Here is a 13,955-nt window from a genome sequence, read left to right as displayed (position 1 = left end):
TGAGGGAAAAACCAGTCCTGATTCTCCATCTTATTTCTGAAAAAGAGTTTGTTGGATGCTTTTCAACTAAAAGCAGGTGATTAATTCAGCCATGACCTTGTTCTGTCTTTGAACAACAGATAAATTAGTTTACTTGAAAAGAAATCTTTTCATTTATATTTCCATGTCACCTGCGATTTTCCCTGCCTTCTATCCACAGCCTTGCCAGTTGGCAGGAAGAAGGTCAGCAAAGCTGCTGATAAGAGGAGTATAAAGAGGGCTTGGTTCATAGTAAGGGGCAGTGGTCTACTCCGCTGGCAACATGCTGAGCTTCCTGGTCTTCGCCACGCTGGTCCTTTATGGTAAGTGGGTCAAGTGGCCTGAATTCTAGGGAGGGGAATTTTAGCAGGAGGGTCAGAAAGCTATCCATAAGCCCAGGCATGCTCTCTACTCCAGGTGAGTGGGACACTCTGCCTGTGAGTTCAGCGACAACTTGAATCCCCTGGAGCCCACGATTGGAAGGGTCAGAGCCACTCCCCATGCAGGCCCCTCATGAAGCTGAGGGAAACCTCTTCCAGGGTCCTGGGCTTCCCTACCACCCCCACGGACAGGAAGACATCCTCAGCCGGTGCCTGGCTGGGATGTGCTCTGCTGTCTCTGACCCCCAGAGAATCCTGCCAAAGCTTGGGGTGGGGGGTCATCTCCTCAGGCCCAGGATGACCCTGAGCAAGAATGAGACCATATACAACCTCTGAGGCCCTACCCTGGTGATTTGAGATAGGTCCTTCATAGCATGCCAGAGTTCTGAGGACAGCCAAGGAAAGCAGAAGGCACTCAGACTCTTGCTTTCAAAAGAGGCTCCAAGGACTCACAGCTGGGGCCCTCATTTGCTAGGGAGGAACTGAATTTGCAGACAAAGCACAACTGCTACCCCCACCTCCACCCTGGGCTGACCCCATGCTTAGTCATCACTCACTTTCTTCTGCCCCACAAAGGACACAGCACCCAGGATTTTCCGGAAACCAACGCCCGGGTAGTTGGAGGGACTGAGGCCCGGAGGAATTCCTGGCCCTCTCAGGTGGGTGTTTCTTCAGGCCTCAGATTTCCAATAACATAGGAGTTTCCTAGGCACTGATACACAGTATTACATGTGTTTGTGTATGTCCTTACAACAGGAAACTCCAACTGTCTGGGATCTAGATTTAAAGATAAATGGGACTAGGCTTACCTGGGTTTTCTAAATGTAAAAAACTTGAAGGAAGGAATTTAAACACCAACCACACTCTCCCAGGCACACACCTAAATACAAATCACATTTATACTCCCAGCAACACCGCTTGTGCTACATTAACAAGACTGTGCAAGACTCACACTTCAGACTACACATACCTCGACCCATATTCACACACACACACCTCCAATAGTATGTGTCACACATGCAAGTGCACTCCTGCCCCCAAGTAGAGCATGTTGCTTATTTGGCTATTTAAAGAGTTTCTACTTTCATAACAGGACAGGACAGGCTCTGATTGAAGCAATTATAAATCTGTAAAACTGGCAAATTGAGAGGAATCACTGTAATTAGAATTAAATTCAAGTTACAAAAATTTGAGCCCCAATTTTCAGTAGTAAAACTATTGCATAATATGAGGTGCTGAAGGAGAAGACATGAACTGATAAAAATGAACACTCCAATGGTATTTCTAAATATTCCCTAAAGTAAGAGGATAGGGTGTATCTTGAAAACATTGGAGAGGAAGTTCTGAAATCTAAGCTTGTGGGTCTTAGGTGATGAAGCAAACCCATAGCTACATTACCTCCCAAGAGGAAAGGAGGTGAAAGGACCTGGGTACTTGGCTTTTTGCAGCAACCCAGAGTAGGGTGCTGTAATGCTGGTGGCCAAGGCCAGGCAGGTCCACATTGGATTTGGGCAGAAGGGAGAAAAACTGTGGAGCCAGAAAGGGTTGGGCCATTCCATTTATTAAAATCTCACAACGGTGGACAAGCACACAGGCAGGGAAAACTGCCTCTCAGGAAAACAAACAGCAAAATGGCCCCTCACAGTGGTGGGCACACAATCTGCGCATCTGCAATCCTCCTGAGCGCAAGCACCCATAGCCTTACATAGGCCATACCCATGAAGTGTTGCTGTGTGCTCACGCACTAATCAAGCAAAGGGCTTGCATCTGGTAAACCAGTGAGCAAGCCTAACACAGATGCCCATACAGTCTGTATGCTTTTACCTTCCCCTACCCATCCATGTACACAGCAAAATCACCAAACAATGGAGCACTCTTTCCTGCTGATCCCAGATCATCTATACACCCTTTCTAACCACCACTCCAGGTAGCCACTACCAACCAATCAATAGCAACTGACAGGTCAAATGAAACCTATTTGCCATCTCTAGCCCAGAAAGTTGAAGAATGTTTCAAGGGATGGCAGGAATTTAAGGGGGTAATGTAGTTTAGAAAAATCCTTTTAAGAAACACCACCTATTCTTCCTTTCTTCTTCCCCATCTAGATTTCCCTCCAGTACCAGTCTGGAGGTAACTGGTATCACACCTGCGGAGGGACCCTCATCAGACAGAACTGGGTGATGACAGCTGCTCACTGTGTGGACAAGTGAGAAAAACAAAGACTAGCTTTTCTGAGCCCCTGGGAGGGGAAGAGTCTGGCCCTTCTGGAGAAATTTGTATCTTTGACCACTCAGGGCAGGACTTTAATGGGCCTCTGGGGAGGTAGTAGAATATAGTAAAAAGTACAAATTTTGGTATCAGGTCAGCTCAGGTTAAAATCCCATTCCTCCATCTTCCAGCTATGTGACCTTAGACAACTTACTTAACTTCTCTAAATCCTCATTCTCTTATCTCTAAAAGTGGAATAATAATATCTACTTTGTAGAGTTATTGTGAGGGTTAAGAAGGTAAAGGTATTTAAATCCCTGCTCAATGCCTAGCTGGTAACAACTTTTTCATATGGAGCAATGGTTCTTATTTGAGCATGTATCAGAATCACCTGGAAGGCACAGATTGCTGGGCCCCACTCAGCAGTTTTTTTATTTAGTAGGCCCAAGCTAAGGCCTGCTAATCTGTATTTGTAACAAGTTTCCAGGTTATGCTGATTCTGCTAGTCTAGGGACCATGCTTTAAGAATTACTGGTCTACATATTTACACTTCCTTCAAAATCCCTCTGTAAGCCAAGAGCCATTATTTTATTTATGCTCACCACACCCCTCTCAGGTTATGAGAGATTCAGTTTATGATGTTTATTTCAATAATTTGTGATGGTAGTTTGGTCACTCCCACAAGTTAGTGAATTAGGAAATGAGAGATCTTGTTACTTTCTTATCATCCAATGTTTTTTATCCTTCCTCTGCCTGGGCCAAATAAGATGGGTTCCTGTCCTAAAGACAAAGCATAAGATGGCTTCCCAACTTTTCTCTAAGGGGGAAAGAGGTTTGAGCACTGTGGTTCACTCAGGGCTTCCTTCTCTCACTCCAGCCAAATGAGGTTCCGTGTGGTGGTTGGAGACCACAATCTGAGCCAGAATGATGGTACCGAGCAGTATGTGGGTGTGCAGAAGATCGTGGTGCATCCATACTGGAACAGCAATAATGTGGCTGCTGGGTAAGGGCAAAGCTGGGCTAGCCTTGGGCTCAGAGGTGGAGGATTGACTAGCTAGCAACAGGGTTAAGGCTTCCTACACATGCATCCAGGACGACTTTGAGAATTTAGACTTTGGAGAGCTTGAGAATTTTTAAAATTTATTTATTTATTTGATCTAGGCTGGTTTGCCTTATTGAACTGGATCACCTGAAGCTCCTTTTCTGCAGTTTAATGTTTCTGGGGTTATTTTGTTGTTGTTATTTATTATTCATTTTATGGAACAGACTCCATCAGCAAAAGTAAATTTCTTAAAATGAATCTTACATGTGAAAACTCCTCCAAAAAAGGTTTTTTCTAAATTACTTTAAGAAGTTGTTAAAATGGTGGTCAAGTCAATAAAATGTGGGGGTTGAGACTGGTTCAAGTAATTGGGATATTTCTTCAAAACTTTCAGAACTACACAGATTTTTTACATTTTTCTTCCTTGAGAACTCTTCTCTATTACCATCATCATACCACCCTGATCCTCCTGATTCCCCACTTACAACCGAAAGATATCAGCTCCACTCTCCTGGATTGAAGGGGTCAAAGAAAGATTACAACATCAAGACCTCATCCACCATCGCTACTGTTAAATATATAATGTCCTAACAATCCAAATGTATAACGCCTCAAGTTTGAGAATTAGCAAATTCAAAATCTTTGGTTTCCAGTTCTTTGGGGACGTGAAGGCTTAGTGAGGGCCTGCCCATATGCTGACCTGAAGAAAGGGCTGACATGAATGAGTTATCTGTTTTCCTCCCACAGCTATGACATTGCCTTGCTGCGCCTAGCCCAGAGCGTTACCCTCAACAGCTACGTCCAGCTGGGTGTTCTGCCGAGGGAGGGAACCATCCTGGCTAACAACAGTCCCTGCTACATTACAGGCTGGGGCAGGACCAGAAGTAAGTCACCTACATAGGCACCATCTACCACATGGACCTTGATTAGTTGAACTTCTGGGGTACAGTTTTCAGTGGTCTCAGGTGTTCATAGCCAGAGGCCAGAAAGCAAAGGAAACAAGAGAAAAAAATACCTGAGACATGAAATCAAGCTAAGAACAGACTATGAAATCGAGGCAGAGATTCATAGACTCTAAAACAAACAAAAAACAACCTACCTCAGAGAGTGTTATGTATCAGCCTCTCATTTTATACATGAGTAAACTGAGGCCCAAAGAAATTAAAGACCTTGTACAAGATCACAAGTAGTTAGTAACTGTTTAGCTAGGGCCAGAATCCAGGTATCCTGGCTCCCACTTTGGTGGTCATTATACCATTGTGCTACCTCCATAGACAGTTGCTGGGCTTTGGGTTGGAGTGAATGAACCAGGGTTAGCTATATAAGGTCCAAAGAAATTAAGGTACAGGAGGCCTCAGCCCTCTTCTTGTCATCATGGGAAGATTTCTGGTAGGGAATGTCATTCCAATAGCATGGAAAGGGGGTAGAGCTTTCTGTGAGCAGAGATAATTTAGAAGGGCAGAGACATTAAGCCTAACATAGAAGTCTGTCAGCCACCAGGCAGTATCTGAGCTCTGGAAGAGAGGCAAGGCCTTGTTATGAGCAGCCAGTCTACTAAGAACCTAGAGCTGAGACATATACTTCTAACTCAGCTCTACTCTCAGTTCATTTAATGTCATTATGGTTCATTTCATGATCTTTAACACGAAGGGTTGTAAAGATCCATAGAAATAATTCATGTGCAAAGGCTGTGAAAAGTCATAGAGCCAGACAAAAGCTGCACCAACTCTTAAGAAATAAAAACAAGGGTGCACAGTCCCAGTTCTGTTTCATGGGGTTTACAGTGTATGAAGAAAGTAGTACAGGCAGATAAGCAACAACAAATAATTCCAGTTACTTAGCCAAGGTACCCATGAAATACAAATAAATAAAGTAGGAGTCAGATTGGTTGTTTGGAGCTTGGAAACAGTAATCAAAGATGACTCCCTGAAGGAAGGGGTCTGCAAATTCCATATAAAGAGAGAAAAGAGGAGGATGTAGGACATGCAATGAGCAAAGAGAGCGAGCTTGCCCTTAGTTCAGCTTTCATCGCAGCCTGGGAATGTTTGGGAGGGTGTGGAAGGTTTTTTTCTTGGACAGTATATGGGGCTGATCTCCAATGCTGTGTATTCTGTTCAGCCAATGGGCAGCTGGCCCAGACCCTGCAGCAGGCTTACCTGCCCACTGTGGACTATGCCACCTGTTCTAGCTCCTCCTACTGGGGCTCCACTGTGAAGAACACCATGGTGTGTGCTGGAGGAGATGGAGCTCGTTCTGGATGCCAGGTGAACACATGTAGGAAATGTCAGAAGTCTCACTCCAGGTTCCTCCCCTCTCTGCCTACTACTCTTCATCTTTTCCTCACCCCCTGTTCCACACCTGCTTATACCCCATGTACATACTCAACTTTCTACTCTGGTTTCTGGTTTCATGAATGAGAATGAGAGTGATTCTGTGTTAGTAACTTTTGTGCTCATAGGATATTAAAGTTGAAAGGAACCTAAAAATATATCTTGCCTACTGGCCTCACCTCAAAAGTTTATATGTGGCCCAAAATCTGTGTTGGTGCATATGTGTGTACTTTAGAATTTTTTTGTAACCTAGACTTTTTTATGGATGTCGTGGGGCTGAGCCTGGAGTGATGCTTTTAATTTTGCATAAGGTAACTCCCCTCCCATTAACCCAATTATTTTTGTAGCTCCTCTACTATCACCCTTTAACTCCACTAGTATTTACAGTGGTATATACAGGTGAATATAGTAGGGGAAAGTGCAGAAAATGGTTTTATAATAGTAAAATATATATATGAACCTTCTATTTAAACAAGCTCAATCAGCAATGATCATCTTACATATTTCTTACTGCAGTTCAACAAATGTTCTTGATTATCTACTAAATAAAATGCCAGACACTGTGCTAAATTCTAGGGATACAAAGCTAAGTCAAACACTGTGGAGGAATGGGAAGAGCAGACATATGAAAGAACATTAAAGTACAATATGGTTAAGTGTTATAATAAAAATAAGCATCAGGTGATATAGTAGTTCAAAAAATAGGTACTTACCTCACTCTCTGTTGGGGTCAGAAAAGACTTGCTTTCCCTGAAAAAGTGGAGACTGTAGTGAGTCCCGAAGGTTAAAGAAGGAAGGAAAGATATTTGGAGAGAAGAAACAGCATGGAGAAAGGCATGGGCCAAGAACCTAGGTTGGACACATAGAGAATTATGGGTGTTCCCTACAGCAGGTAGAGCAAAGGTCAAAGCCCACAAGCCTCCAAGCCCAGCCTGCTGCCTTTTTTTGCTTTTATTTTTTTATATATTAATTTAAGAGAGAAAAAGAGAGAAACATAGATTTGTTGTTCCTCCCACTTATACATTCACTGGTTGATTCTTTTATGTACCCTGACCAGGGATCAAACCTGCAACCTTGGCATATTGGAACAACATTCTAACCAATTGAGCTACCCAGCCAGGTCATGCTGCCTGTTTTTGTTTGGCTTATAAGCTAAGAATAGTTTTTACATTTTTTAAATGGTTGGGAAAAAAATAAAAGAATAATATGCCATGACACGTGAAATATATGAAATTCCAATGTCATAAAAATATTTTATTGGAATACGGCCATAGTTGTTTATTACATACAGTTTATGGCTGTTTTCCCAGAATTAAGTAGTTGCAACAGAGACTGTATGGCCTGCAAAGCCTAAGATATTTAATATTTGGCCCTTTACAGAATAGTTTGCTGACCCCTTTGGGTTATAATATAAACTAGCGCAGGCTAGGGAATGTCAGGAGATGACACTAGGAACCATGTGACAGGGCTTCCAATACCATGCCTGGGGACATGAACTTTATCACTTAGATATTGAGAAATTATGGAAGAGTTTTAAACAGGAGAACAGCATGACCAGATTGGCCTTTTAGAAGCACTCTCGGATGACAAGATAATCATGTTTTTGAAGAGGGCAAGGCTGGCAGGAAGAGTGGTTAGAAGACTATTGTAATTATCTAGGCAAGAAATCTGAGGGCCTGAATTAGGGCAGTGGAGAAGAGGGAAGAAAGAGACTATGGAATGAATTACAGGCATTTGGTTTAAGTGATTTGGGAGAGGGGTTTGCTTCCTTAAATGAGACCAGATTTATAGGATTTGGGAGAAAAGGTGATGAGTTTGGGATATTCAGGTATAGTTAACTAGTAAGAAGTCAGATACAAAGAAAATGGAGGCCTGACCTGTGGTGGCATAATGGATAAAGTGCCAACCTGGAATGCTGAGGTTGCCAGTTTAAAACCCTGGGCTTGCCCTGTCAGGGAGATATAGGAGTTGATGCTTCTCATCCCTCCCCCCTTTCTCTCTCTCTTCTCTCTAAAATAAATAAATAAGGTCTTAAAAAAATAAAGTGGAACCTAGGGGAGCGAACTGGGCTAGAGATAAAGCAAATGAGACCCCAAAACTGCTAAAAAAAAAAAAAAAAGAAAAGAGCAGTGAGTTAGAAGAACTGTGATAGTATAAATACTTGAATGGTTCAGGAAGATAGGTGAAAGACAACAAACCCAAAAAGCTCTAAGAGGGATCAGAGGCAAGAGAAAAATAAGGGTTTTATAAAATCTCAGAAAATACTGATAGGTCATCACATAGTAGACAGTGCAGCCAGGAGCCACAGTAGATACCTGAAAGAGACTACTTAGCAGATGAGTCACTGGCAAGAACAATTCCAGTGGAGTGGTGATGGCAGAGTCTAAAGGGTAAGGAAGAAGAGGCAATAAGAAACATACCAAGGAAATGTACTCTTCAAAGAATCTTGGGTGAGAGAGAGAAGCAAAAAAAGTCTGGTCACTCTAAGAGCAATGACAAGCCAAGAAGAGAGTGCATTTTTTAAGAGGAAAGAAAATTGAGTATGTTAAATAGAGAGGAAAGCATCCTACAGAATCAAAGAGAAGAATAAATGGATGGCACAAGATCCCAGAGGAGACAGAAAAGATGAAACCAAGAGCAGAGCTGGAGCTGGCTCTGAACAGGGAGAAGAATGCCAAAATGTGCATAAACGTGAAAGCGTGTGCATGCTGAGTAGATGGAAGTTGGCAGGTGTTCTGCATTATAGCTTCTGTTTATTCATGAAGTGGGAGTCAGACTGGATGCTGAAAATGAAGTGGAAAGGCTTGTATGGGTCTGGATTAAAGTGAATGACAGAAAGATATGCCTCTAATTAAAATGAATGAGAGAAGGATTGGCCTCCAAAAGGTTAAAGACCACACAATAACCATTCATTTTACTCAAAGACTCAGTTGTAGAAAATTGATTCCCTGGTCAGTTGGCTCAGCGGTATAGCATCAGCCTGGCATATGGAAGTCCCAGGTTCGATTCCTGGTCAGGGCACACAGGAGAGGTGACCATCTACTTCTCTATACCTTCCCATTCTCTCTCTCTTTCTCCCACAGCAATGGCTAGAATGCTTTCAGCAAGTTGGCCTTGGGCGCTGAGGATGGTCCCATGGCCTCACCTCAGGCACTAAATAAAAAATTAAAAAAAAAAAAAAGCTTGGTTGGCAAGCAACAGAGCAGCGGCCCCAGCTGGGCAGAGCATCTCCCGGTAAAGGGCTTGCCGGGTGGATTCCGGTTGGGGCACACGCACAAGTCTGTCTCTCTGCCTCCATGCCTCTCACATAATAAAAAAGAGAGAGAATGGATTAACTCGGGAATAGGTTTTCCTTAATTACTTCAGCAAAAGGACAGGATTGCAGATCAAATGCAAAGTCCAAGCTAAGAGTAAGCGTAAAAGGAAAAGCCAGCAGGAGGCTGGTAGGCTGGCTGAAATAGTAGAAGCAAAAGCTTAAAGGTTTTCTGTGAGCACTTAGTACTATGGAAATAATATGACTAAATCATCCTGGTTTTCCCAGGGTTTTTCCAGTGTTAAAACTTAAGAGTCCTGTATCCTGGGAACCCTATATGCAAGGAGGGGCTAAAAAAGAAACTAAGGCATAAGGCAACCTCTTCCAGGTCCTCAACAGCCAGTTTAATTTATAATCTCTTAAAGTTTAAGCTTTCTGAATTAATTCACTTCCTTCTACTCTCTCCCATGGTCTAGTTTTCTAAGAAACTAGAGTACTTCTCTTCTGGCTGCCACTCCAACTGACAATTCTCTGAGACAATTGTGTCTCTAGGTCCTTTCCCATTGGCCTCTTCCAAACATTGAGTCTTCTAGGTTTTCAGACTTCTCTGTATGTTCCCAACCCTAACCTGAGAATAAATTTATTGAATTCTTTTTACCTCAATCCCGTACTCCACTGAACTCTTGTCCATCTCTTCCTTGGGTCCTAAAATCCTTAGCCATGCCCTCCATCTTTCCAGGGCCTATTTGTTTCTTTGCAGGTCAATTAACATAAGACAATAGTATTACACACAACTCAAATTACCATCCTGACCCATAGCCCAGAAATACTCTCAAATTCCTATTGTTATAATTTGGGTAGAAAAGGTTTGGGTTTTTTTTGTATGTTTCAAGTACAATAAGCTAAAGAAAACATCTTTGCCTAAGCAGTAGTTCAGGTGGGGTACAACTAGTTCCTTTTTAAAAGAATTATCCCCAATTTAAACTTTTGGTCTGTTTCTCTAGTACTTTCGTTTTTTAAGTTTTTCTTTTTTTTCTTTTTTCTTTTTTTTTTTTTTTGTATTTTTCCGAAGTTGGAAACGGGGAGGCAGTCAGACAGACTCCCGCATGCACTGACCAGGATCCACCCGGCATGCCCACCAGGGGGCGATGCTCTGCCCATCTTGGGGCATTGCTCTGCTGCAATCAGAGCCATTCTAGTGCCTGAGGCAGAGGCCACAGAGCCATCCTCAGTGCCCGGGCAAACTGCTCCAATGGAGCCTTGGCAGCGGGAGGGGAAGAGAGAGATAGAAAGAAAGGAGAGGTGGAAGGGTGGAGAAGCAGATGGGCGCTTCTCCTGTGTGCCCTGGCCGGGAATGGAACCTGGGACTTCCATATGCCGGGCCAACGCTCTACCACTGAGCCAACCAACCAGGGCCAAGTTTTGATTTTTTTATGGAAGCTATATGTATTAAATCACTTAAAGGGGCAGGTATAACTATGAAGCTTAATAATAGAAAAGAATAGTCATTGTGTTCCTTCTACCCCTTGAGTTCTTGCTTCCCAGAAGGGAAAACTTTCAACTTTTTGCAGCTGACTTTTGGTTTCTACCCCTATACCTCTATTTAAAAAAATTATATATATATTTACATTGCTACTTAATTTTTCAGTTTAGGCAGTATGAGAGATGCGGATCTCTTTTCCTTTTATACATATATACTTCCCCCAACCATGAACTTTTCCCATCACCTTCAATCTCCCCAAATAATTTTTATTAGATTAACATTTAATGTTTATTATGATTTATGTCAAATGCTATTCACAACCAAACCATGTATTCTATGATTACTTTTCATTTTCTACATAACTTTGTTTTCCCTGGAAAATAATAATTGCTTTTTTTATTTGCATACTACATACTCAACTTACTGCTAATTCAACCCCACACTCTTTACTAATTTGTAAGTGACTTATTTTATCTTTTCTTTTTCCGAATGTTCTGTGTCTTGGTATGTGTCTACTTGCATTCAGCACAAGGGACACTTACTAGGTTTTATCATTCTGTAAACTCCAGAGCTTTATTTCTGAAAATATTTATTTGTTGATGATTTCCTCCCCTCTGTTTTTATTTTCTCTTTCTAGAATTTATTATTGACTTATTTACCTTCTAAATTGGTCCTCTTATTTTATTTATACTTGGTTTGTTCTCCTTTATCTTCTAACACTTCCAATATTTCATTTCTACTATCACATTCATAATTTCCAAAGGCTCATTTTATTTTCTGAACATTCTGTTTAATACATGCTGTTTTTGTATCACAGATGCAATATTAATCATAGTTTTAGTGCTTGTTTTCTTCTCCCTGCATAATCTTGGTTGCCTTTGTTTATTTTTTTGTCTCTTTCTTTTGATCTTTACTTTTATACGAGAGGTTTTCTTCAAATGTTTGGTAACCTTTGGCCATCTGCTCTTATTTCAGAGTGGTTGGTAAAAAGCAAATAGGTAGCTCTGAATCTTAGGTGGGGTTCATCGATAGTGAACTGCTTTGTCAGGTGATCTGGCTAGGCCATTTCATTGGGGGACTTTCAATATCAGCATCTTTAGGTCTGTCCTCTTGTGCTAGTCATATTCTTCCAAGGACTATCATCCAATTTAATGTCTGGAATTATAGAACTGGCATTCTAGGGACTGAGTATGAAGAAGAGCATCAAGGTCATATTCTATAAATCCAGGTTCCTCTAATTCAAAGCCTGAACACATAACCACTACCTAATACATCTTTTTCTTTCCTCTTCACCTCAGTTTAGGTGTTTTTTTTGTTGTTGTTTTTTGGGGGTTTTTTTTGTATTTTTCTGAAGTTGGAAATGGGGAGGCAGTCAGACTCCCGCATGCGCCCGACCAGGATCCACCAGGTATGCCCACCAGGGGGCGATGCTCCGCCAATCTGGGACATTGCTTTGTTGCAACCAGAGCCATTCTAGCACCTGAGGCAGAGGCCATAGAGCCATCCTCAGGGCCCGGGCAAACTTTGCTCCAATGGAGCCTTGGCTGCAGGAGGAAAAGAGAGACAGAGAGGAAGGAGGGGGGAGGGGGGAGAAGCAGATGGGTGCTTCTCCAGTGTGTCCTGGCCGGGAATTGAACCCGGGACTCCTGCATGCCAGGCTGATACTCTACCACTGAGCCAACTGGCCAGGGCCCACCTCAGTTTAGTTTAACATGTGTTGACTACCTACACTGTGTGAAACCACTAAGTCTAATTAGACCCATTGGTCTACATGCTGGGGATAGAGAAATCATTAGAACACCCTACTTCTCCCATTGCAGGTTCAATTTAAGTCAATAAAAGCTATTAAACTTTAGATGTTCAAAGTTATATGTTTGCATTGTGGAAAGAAAAAATATCAGCAAAACACAGCTTCTGTCTCAAGCTCTTAGATATGCATGGGAGGTAGAAATAAATTATAAAACCAAAATATAAGGTAGAACATGACATAAATAATTCAAAAGAAAGAAAGAAGTACTGTGGTTGTTTAGAAAGAAAGAAGAAATTCATCTTGATTGTGGGGATATGAAGCAAGTGGTGATTTGAATTAGTTTTTAAACTACAGGATTTTACAGAGATGGGGATGGACAACATGTAAGCAGAAGCAAAGGCCCAAAGATCAAAATATCTGGAATTTTAGAAACCTATTTTTATTCTCTGCAGGGTGACTCTGGGGGCCCGCTCCACTGCATGGTGAATGGCCAGTATACTGTCCATGGAGTGACCAGCTTTGTATCCAGCCAGGGCTGTAATGTCTCCAGGAAGCCAACAGTCTTCACCCGGGTTTCTGCTTACATCTCTTGGATGAATAGCGTGAGTCTTCTAAAAGAAACGGGTTCAAATAGGGTCATCTGGAGACCTGTGCACTGGCTAGGTTGGGGAACAAAAGTTGGGTAGGGGAAGCCATCATATTCCTCAACACATTCAATGTTTTACTCCTTTCCCATCCCTCCATAGTACACTTTTCCTCAATAATGCTGCCGTTCCGAGTCCCCCTTCACATACCCACTAAGCAGGCTTCACCATATTGTTTACTGTTTAGAGTTGGATGGTGGTAACAACAGATCTGAACCAGGCACATATCACTACTTTCCTATGTGAAAGCCAAGGGGAAAACAGCTCCAGAAGGTGTGCATGCTCCTGGACAAGGGAAGAGGCATTAACATTCTCTCCCATTATGAGAATTTGCTCTACCCTTTGGACAGAGGTTTTACCACTATAAACAATGTTTGAGGGTGAGGTGAGACTCTACCAATATTGACCTAGTGGGAGAGCCTCACAGTCACTCCACCTGTGCTCTCCAGTCTTCTAATATATTCTGGAGTCTTATGGCATGAACACTGACTTACAACCATTTCAAATTCTGTCCTTGCCACTAAGCCCTGGGTATATGCCTATAACATTGAATTGTCCTGACACAGCGGAAACCTACATCCTGCTCCACAACCTGTTAACTCCCCATAAACCCAGTACAGGGCCATACTTAACTAGGAACCCTGAAGGAAAAAGAAAGGAGGTGGGCAGAAGTCACTGACTGTGAGTATAAATGGCTTTTCCTTCAGGTCATTGCCAGAAACTGAACATCTTCCGGAGTACAACAGCTATCCCAAGATGATTCTTCAGTTCACAGTAAACCTTGAGACCACCAACACTATTTGAACCAGACACAGAAAAGCAAATAAAACTGCATATAAATTATCAA

General features: G+C 42.2%; 1 protein-coding gene across 1 annotated transcript; it reads left to right on the top strand.

The window, feature by feature from the left end:
* The first annotated feature begins 219 nt into the window (after window positions 1-219).
* On the top strand, window positions 220-13,955 carry CELA1 (chymotrypsin like elastase 1). Its single transcript, XM_066265253.1, has 8 exons — window positions 220-341; window positions 975-1,057; window positions 2,504-2,604; window positions 3,484-3,609; window positions 4,396-4,532; window positions 5,767-5,912; window positions 12,917-13,066; window positions 13,816-13,955. The coding sequence occupies exons 1-8, from the start codon at window positions 302-304 to the stop codon at window positions 13,831-13,833; spliced, it is 801 nt and encodes a 266-aa protein (XP_066121350.1). The 5' UTR covers window positions 220-301; the 3' UTR covers window positions 13,834-13,955.

This window comes from Saccopteryx bilineata, chromosome 1 (genome assembly GCF_036850765.1).
Source record: "Saccopteryx bilineata isolate mSacBil1 chromosome 1, mSacBil1_pri_phased_curated, whole genome shotgun sequence".
NCBI classification, from domain to species: Eukaryota; Metazoa; Chordata; class Mammalia; order Chiroptera; family Emballonuridae; genus Saccopteryx; species Saccopteryx bilineata.
The sequence above is the reverse complement of the archived record's forward strand: the minus strand, read 5'-3'. Positions and strand labels throughout refer to the sequence as shown.

Coding starts and splice junctions, on each gene's coding strand:
- CELA1 (XM_066265253.1), top strand. CDS start 302: ATGCTGAGCTTCCTGGTCTTCGCCACGCTGGTCCTTTATG. Junction 3,610..4,395: donor AGCAATAATGTGGCTGCTGG/GTAAGGGCAAAG, acceptor TTCCTCCCACAG/CTATGACATTGCCTTGCTGC. Junction 5,913..12,916: donor GAGCTCGTTCTGGATGCCAG/GTGAACACATGT, acceptor TATTCTCTGCAG/GGTGACTCTGGGGGCCCGCT.